At 36.7% G+C, this 9067-nt stretch overlaps 1 protein-coding gene across 1 annotated transcript in view; it reads right to left on the bottom strand.

The window, feature by feature from the left end:
- Positions 1 to 9067, bottom strand: part of ADAM9 (ADAM metallopeptidase domain 9) — a 148509-nt gene that overhangs the window by 53767 nt on the left and 85675 nt on the right. The window contains exon 14 of the mRNA XM_003796278.3: positions 7788 to 7983. Within this exon, the coding sequence (XP_003796326.1) occupies positions 7788 to 7983 (196 nt within the window). The remainder of the gene's footprint in view (positions 1 to 7787; positions 7984 to 9067) is intronic.

Below are 9067 nucleotides of genomic sequence, written 5' to 3' on the forward strand. Positions count from 1 at the left end.
TGGGTGCCTGTGGTCCCAGCTACTTGGGAGGCTGAGGCAGGAGACTTGCTTGAGCCCAGGAGTTGGAGGTTGCTATGAGCTGTGATGCCATGGCATTCTATCCAGGGTGACAGCTTGAGGCTCTGTCTCAAAAAAAATATATAGATGCCAGAGGCCAGAATTCAGCTTTCACAATGGTACAAAGGATTAAACTACACAACAAACTACCTCATAATACAATGAATAGAATTCTACCACAACTGTTGATACTTTCAATAAATGTCAATGGATTAAACTCCCCACTATAGAGGCACAGGCTGGCTGACTGGATGAAAAAACACAAGCCATCCATATGCTGTCTCCAGGAGACACAACTAGCCTTCATCCCAGGGTGAAGGGATGGAAAACAGTGTATCAAGCAAATGGAAATCAGAAGAAAGGAGAGGTTGCAATCATATTCTCAGATTCACATGGATTCAAAGCAATTTTAGTTGGGAAAGACAAAGGACACTTCATACTGGTCAAAGGAACAATACAACAAGACGACATCTCAATATTAAACATTTACACACCTAACTTAAATGCTCCCAAATTTATGAAACAGACCTCAAGGGGTCTGTGCAATCTGATAATCCATAACACCTTAATAGTCAGGGACTTTAACACCCCCTGACAGAACTGGACAGATTGTCTAAACTGAAACTAAACAATGATACAAAAGACTTAAATGTTACCATAGATCAAACGGGATTAATAGACACATATAGAACACACCATCCCAAAGCAAAAGAATATACTTTTTTCTCATCAGCTCATGGCACATACTCCAAAATACATCACATCCTAGGCTACAAATCAAACCTCAGCAAAATTAAAGGAACAGAAATTATTACATGTCTCTTTTCAGACACAAGGCCACAGTGGTAAAGCTCAACTCCAACAAAATTCCCCCCACAAAGTCTTGGAAACTAAACAACCTTATGCTGAATGATAGTTGGGTCCAGGAAGAGATTAAAGAGGAACTTGTTAATTTCCTCAAACACAACGATGAAGACACAAGTTACCAAAACCTCTTGGATACAGCAAAAACAGTCCTGAGAGGAAAATTTATCATGCTAGATGCCTACCTTTCAAAAACAAAAAGCGAACATATCAGCACACTCACAAACCATCTTATGGAATTGCAAAAAGAAGAACAATCTAACCCTAAACCAACCAGAAGAAAAGAAATAGTCAAAATTAAGTCAGAGATTAATGAAATTGAAAACAAAAATATCATTCAAAAAATTAACAAAACGAAAAGTTGTTTTTTTCAAAAAGTAAATAAAATAGATAAACCCTTGGCCAGATTTGCTAGAAACAGAAAAGTAAAATCTCTAGTAACCTCAATCAGGAATGATTGAGGAAAAATAACAACAGATGCCACAGAGATACAAGAGATTATCTCTGAATACCACAAGAAACTCTATGCCCAGAAATTTGACAATCTATACTTGGAACCATAGAACTTGGACAATCAATACTTGGAACCATACTCCCTCCCTAGACTTAATCAAGATGAAATAGACCTTCTGAACTGACCAATTTCAAATACTGAGACTAAAGAAACAATAAAAAATCTCCCAACAAAAAAATGCCCTGGTCCAGATGGAGTCACACCAGAATTGTATCAAACCTTCAAAGAAACTTATACCCATACTGCAGAAATTACCCCACAAATTAAGGAGGAAGGAATCTTCCCCAACATGTTCTATGAAGCAAACATCACCCTGATACCAAAACCAGGGTGTTTGGTTATGTTAGCTCTTAAAAACCAGGAAAAGACCCAACCAAAAATGAGAACTACAGACCAATTTCACTAATGAATATACATGCAAAATTAATCAAAACAATCCTACAAACAGATTGCCACTTATCATTAAAAAAGTCATACAACATGATCAAGTAGGATTCATCCCAGGGATGCAAGGCTGGTTTACCATATGCAAATCTATAAACATAATTCACCATATCAAAAGGGTGGGGGATGGGGAGATCTGAGAAAGGGAAGGAGGGAGGGGATGGGGGCTTAAGCGGTGTGGTACACCTTTTGGGGGCAGGACACAAATATAAGAGGGTCCTTCTCTAACAAAAGCAATCAATGTAACCTGGTTCTATAGTACCCTCAATGAATCCCCAACAATAAAAAAGAAACTCAATCCCACTAATAATTAAAATACACATTTTAAAACAAAAAATATGTTTTGTATATATTAAATTACCAACATTTTAAAAATGGGAACATAGTGTTGGAAATGTTTAAGGAAATGAAAACATCATGTAAATAGCTAATGAGGATATATGGTGGTACAATATTTCTGGAGATTATATAGATACCTTAAAAGCCTTTAAAGAACACAGTCCTCAATATAGCAATTCTGATTCTGGAAATTTATCCTGAAGAAGAAATGGAGGCAAAGACTAAACTATACACATACTCATTGTTAGCACTGCTGACTGATTAAATAAACTATAGCATGTCATTAATATGACATAGGAAAATATTTAACATGGAAAAATATTCAATACTTATTGTTAATCCTGGAGAAAAGGGCAGTTTTAAAGCACTCTATCAATGTGATCCCATTTTTGTATATTATATACACATGCATTCATATGCATAAAACATAAGTGAAAGACAGTCATCAAATTTTTAAGTGGTTACTTGTCTAGAATATTGAGTATGGGAAATGTTTATTTGCTTTTTGCTTAACTGTATGTGCAAAATTTTTAAAAAAACATATCCTACTTTCATGTAAGAAAGTAAATCAATGTAAGTTATTTTCTTTTAATGATGTCTTTGATAAATTCCAGCAAAAGATCTTCATTCACTCACCATGCTCATGGTGGTTGCTATCATGCTTTGCTGCTGTTGGTGGAACCTAGGGCAAACCATGAATCTCTCTGAGGCTTAATTCCCTTATAAGGTTTTCTCAAGGCCAAAATTTGATAATAAGTGTCTTGTTTTATGTTAGCTCTTAAATTCTTCATTTATTTGATAAATACTTATTTGGTGTTTACTAAAAACATGAGGAATATTGAGAACACATAAGCCAGTGAAGGGCTTTTAAACCTTGTATTCCACAAGTTCAAAAGTTCACAGGAATGGAAACTAGACCCATAACATCTGAACTACTCGATTGTATCTTTAAAACCCTAAGCCAGAGGCAGACTTCAGATAAAGGGTCTGAAGATACATATGCATTCACATGCATATATTTTCCTTGCCTCCTAAAATCCCACATAAGCAAAGAAAATATATTATTTTTTTCTAATTCATAAACCTTTTCCCAGTTAGAGAGTGAAACTGGGAAAGGAGATAGCACAAAATTCTGGAAGCTGAAAAACAGCTGGTTAATGGCAATGACCTAGTCTATCTGAGAAAACTGAATCTTAGGTTGCCAATGGAGAAAGCTGAAATCAACACTTTTTACATCACAGAATTCCAGAGAGATAAGAAATTGGTCTTATCACCCATTAACTCTGGATATAGGGGTAAGGAGGGGCTTGAATAAAGAAAAAATGTTTAGGGCAGCACCTGTGGCTCAAAGGAGTAGGGCACCAGCCCCATATACCAGAGGTGGCGGGTTCCAACCTGACCCTGGCCAAAAGCTGAAAAAAATTTAAAAAAAAAAAAAAAAGAGAGAGAGAGAGAGAGAGAAATGTTTAAAGCGTCTGAGCGACCCTGACAGCTCAGGGGGTAGGGCGCCAGCCCCATATACCAAGGGTGGGAGGTTCAAACGTGGCCCCAGCCAAACAGCAACAAAAAAATAGTCAGGCATTGTGGCAGGTGCCTGTAGTTCCAACTACTCAGGAGGCTGAGGTTGCTGTGAGCTGTGATGCCATAGCACTCTACCAAGGGTGATAAAGTGAGACTCTGCCTCTTAAAAAAACAAAACAAAACAAAAGTCTATTTAGAAGAGTAGACCCACACACAGTTCAGCTCCTTCTCTGGGCAGCCAAGTGACTGTCTCTTCTCTACCTTGGCAAAAGTAAAGGGTTTATTTCCAGAGACAATAAAACATGAGGTTTTAGGACTCAGAGATATTGGGCACAATAATAAGCACAGAAACTGCTCTTCAAACAAGGGGATGAATTAAGCATTTTCCTTCCTCTGCCCCCACCTCCCTCCCAGAACGCTGGTCTTCACAAGGGAATCTAAAAAGCCCAAGGTGGGCAAAGGTGTTAATAGAAAGATGTGGATTTTGCTATTTCCACAGTTTAAAGTTAAGAGGTCCACGAGCCATATGACCTATCACTATACAGGAAAGTGTCCAAAGTTACCCCGCTGGTCCTTAATCCCCTCCTTGGAATGAAGGACTGATCAGACATCACAGGAAAACGCTGAATAATGACAGAAATCCAAACAAGGAATAAAAGTAACTCAGAACAGAAATTACGCAGGAAAAAGAAAAATTTTCTTTTTAATTATCACTGAGAGACATCAGAGAAGAGATTTCATGCATGGAAAAAGAATAGATTATTTCTTAAAAAGAAGTGGAAACAAACCTCAGAGAACCAAAAAACAGTTTCTGAGAAGTAAAACTATGTTGTCTGAAATAAAAACTCAATAAAAGAATTAGAAGATAAAGTTGAAGGAGTTACATAGAAAGTAAGACAAGAAGAAGGAATTAAAAACAAAACAGGAAAGATAAGAAAATCCAGGCAATCTAATATTCAAATAATATGCAACCCAAAAAAAGAAATCACATACACACACAAACTGCAAGCAAAAAAAAAATTCAAAACTGAGTAAAAGAGTTTCCAGACTGAAAACCCAAGCACACAGCACCATAAATAAAAACAGAGCTGCATCAAGGAGGGTACATCATCTTGAAGAAAGGATCCTCCAAGCTTTTCCAGAGTGGGGGAAAAGGGCATGTACAAGAATCAGAATGGCTTCAGACTTCTCAACAGCACTTTTGTAAACTGGAAGACAACTAAGTAATGGCTTCAAAACTGTAAAGGAAAAGGATTTCCAGCCCCATCAACCCATCAAGCATTGAATTAAAATAAAAACATTTTCACATTTGTAGAGTCTAAAAAAAATTATCTCTAACTCACTCTATGGAAATTACTGAAAGAAAAGCTCCCTATAAAGATGGAAATAAACCAAGAAAGTGTATAATGTGGGCAACAGCAAACAGGAGATTCAGAAAGAAGACAGACAAAGATCCACTCTGAAATAATGGTAAAAGATCTAAGATAAAAGTTAAGATTAGATATAGAGGGTCTGATGGTTGACTTTATGTGTCACCATACTAGACAGGGGGCACCAAGATGTTAGGTCAACAGCATTTCTCTGAAGACAGTTTGGGATGACATTAACATTTAAATTGATGGACTGATTAATGCAGATTGCCCTCCCTACTATGGGAGGCTCAAGATCTGAACAGAAAAAAACTGCAGAGGCTCCCTTGAATAAGAGGAATGCTTCCTGATGGCCTTCAGAGTGAGATCCTGGCTCTTGCTAGGTCCTGAGTCTGTTTGCCTTAATTGAAACTTACACTGTTGGCAATTCTGGTTCTTAGCCCTTCAAACTCATACTGGAACTAAACCATCATGTCATCTGTGCCTCCAGCTTGCCAACTCACCCCACAGGTCTGGGATTTATTAGCTGGCATAATCACACAGCCAACTTATAACATATAAAAATACATAAACATATATAAAACATTTACTTATAATAAAGATATAGTTTATAATTTATTTATAATAAAGAGTGGTTCTCAACCTGTGGGTTGCGACCCCTTTGTAACAATGCAATTATATGTATATGCATAATACTCGTATCATAATTATAGCTATTTATATCGCACATATAAAACATTTATACATCTTTATTATGAATATATGTGTGTGTATATATATATATATATATTTTTTTTTGGTAGAGACAGAGTCTCACTTTATTGCCCTTGGTAGGGTGCCGTGGCATCACACAGCTCACAGCAACCTCCAACTCCTGGGCTTAAGTGATTCTCTTGCCTCAACCTCCAGCATGGCTGGGACTACTGGCACCCACCATAATGCCTGGCTATTTTTTTATTGCAGTTTGGCCAGGGCCAGGCTTGAATCGGCCACCCTCAGTATATGGGGCCAGTGCCCTACCCACTGAGCCACAGGTGCTGCCCTATTATGAATATTTTATATATGTATGTTTATATAATGCATAATTATACAGAATCATATATATCATATACATCTATATATAAAAACATTTATATATGTTTATACAGTTGTTCACATAGATATGAGATATATGTCATATATTTCAATTGATACTGTCTATCTGGAGCCTGAATAATATAGAATTTGGACCAAGAGTGGTTCTAGAGGAACAGAATTCGAGGGATGAGTTTCCTGAATTGGTTCTGAGGTTTCTGAAATTGGTTCTCTAATGTGATGAGAGTTTTAAAGATAATAATGACTCTATTTGCAAAATTAAAGAGAGTAATGATACTTTATGGCATGATGTGCCACTAGAGATATACAAAGTATCACCACGGGAAACTCCCAATCAATCAATTATAAAAGCAAGAATCTGGGTATACCATGTATACCGTCAAACATTTTTGTCAAACTAACAAGTACAGTGAGATTGCCTGGTTGGTTGCTCCTAAAATCATTAGACAAAGTAGGGAAAGAAAAGGATGAGCTCAGGGTCCCCACCTCAAGCAAACATAATTAATCTGAAAGTTTGTGTGTGCCCTAAAAGGGAACCTTATCTCCTGTAGTTGCATCACTGAGATTGCTGAAAATCAAACCCAGAATCTCATCTTGTGATTCACAATCAAAAAGCATCAAAAAGAGCTTTCCCTCTACCTGCATAAAACCAGACTGACCTGATCAGGGGATCAAAGGTGACTACTGATTTCCTGTCCTCCCTCTAAAGCAGTGATTCTCAACCTGTGGGTTGCGACCCCTTTGTAACAATGAAAATACACCCTGTGTATCAGATATTTACATTATGATTCATAACAGTAGCAAGATTACAGTTATGAAGTAGCAACAAAAATGACTTTATGGTTGGGGGTCACCACAACATGAGGAACTGTATTAAAGGGTCATGGCATTAGGAAGGTTGAGAACCATTGCTCTAAAGGCTAGGAGAACTGGCCCAAACCATTTAACATACAATACTTGTCTCTCAGGTTCATTTACTAGTTAATCTGTTTCCCCCACCTATGCATCCTGCCTAGCAACCACTGGCTGCACCCATTCACCACTTTCTCCCCCCCTCCCAAAAAGGCATCTGTAAAGGTATCTGATCATTAATGAGACACTGGGTAATCATTCTAGTGGTTCCCCCCCATGCATGTGGTATTTTAAAATAAACTTTCTCTTATTTAAAAAGAAAAAACAGAGAAAAAATTTAAAACAGCCTAAATATCTATTAGTAAGAGAATATACAACTAAATCAAGGTTCATTTATCTAATGGAATACTCTATTGTACAATGATATAAACGTAACAATATATCACAAGCAGATCTCAGAACTTTCTGAGTGAACAATGCAAACAGCAGACCATGTGTATAACTCCGTATATATTTTACACACAAAGGATAAAGAGAGATAGTAAAAGCAAGATACATCAACTGAATTTGGACAAACTAAACTCATGACCATGATGCCTGTGGAGAAGAAAGAAAGAAATGATGAGAAACAAGAAAGCTTCAGCTTTCTCAATAACGATTCCTTCCTTTTTTAAGAAAATCTAAATCAAAAATAAAATGAAAGTTATCACTTAGAAAGAATAATATCTTACTTGAACCAAAGATGACTTGACACTGGGCATCATAATATTGGCACATGCCATTGTAACAATAGGCTTTGTTATTCTGGCAAGGGTATCCATTCTGAATGAAAACATCTGGCTGACAGAACTGAGAGGAACCATTGCAATACTCTGGAACATCACATTCATTGGTTTTTCCTCGGCATAAAGTACCTCCTGGAAGAAACTAGGGAAATGAGATCCAAATTAAACAGGACTATTAGAACAATTTCCACAAATTAATCAAATTTGAAACTAAAGTATTTAAATCCAGAAAGAGATCTAACAATACCAAAAGATTAAATAACCCAGTAGAAAATATGAACAAAGGCTAATAATAGGCAATTCATGTAAGTCCTACATGTGGAAAACAAAAAATACATAACCCCACTGCATAACCAAAAGAATGAAACTAAATAAAAAGTACAAAAACACTTTATACCCATTGAACTAACTAGAATTATAGAGCTTGCTAGTAACAAATACTAGCATAAGGAGAAAAATATTTGATAACACTATTGGTAGATTTACAGACTGGCACATTTGTGGAAGATATATAAAAGGTGCATCAAAAGTTTTAGTATGCATATTCTGCCCCAATGATTTCTCTCATAAGCAATAATTGGAAAAATATGAATATCCATCATTAGTTGACTATGTAAAAAACTATATTACAACCACACAAAGTAATACTAACTATATAACCATGTATGAAAAAAGTCCATAGCGTGTTCCTGAAAAAAGGAGGTAACAAAAATATGTTATCTGGGTGGCGCCTGTGGCTCAAAGGAGTAGGGCTTTGGCCCCACATACCAGAGGTGGCAGGTTCAAACCCGGCGTTAGTCAAAAACTCCAAATATATATATATGTTATCTATATTTACCCACTTACACATATATACCCATATTTACATAGAAAAAAATGACTAAGTTAACAACAAATTATCAATAATGGCTACCTGAGGAGTATAGAATTATGTAAGTCTTTTATTTGCTTCTTTCTATTCTTTAGTATTGTTTAATTATTTCTACCAAGCATAAATTACTCTAAAAATTGGGTGGGGGGGATGTTTCCACTTAGGAAAAAATCTCTATAGGCCATGTATCATAAAAGAACATGCCTTAGGCTTGGCGCCTGTAGCTCAGTGGCAGCCTGGGCCTGCCAAACAACAATGACAACTACAACCAAAAATAGCTGGGTGTTATGGCGGGCACCTGTAGTCCCAGCTACTTGGGAGGCTGAGGCAAGAGAATCACTTGAGCCCAAGAGTT

This window comes from Otolemur garnettii, unplaced genomic scaffold (assembly GCF_000181295.1).
Source record: "Otolemur garnettii isolate 467f Iridium unplaced genomic scaffold, OtoGar3 scaffold00102, whole genome shotgun sequence".
Lineage (NCBI taxonomy): Eukaryota > Metazoa > Chordata > Mammalia > Primates > Galagidae > Otolemur > Otolemur garnettii.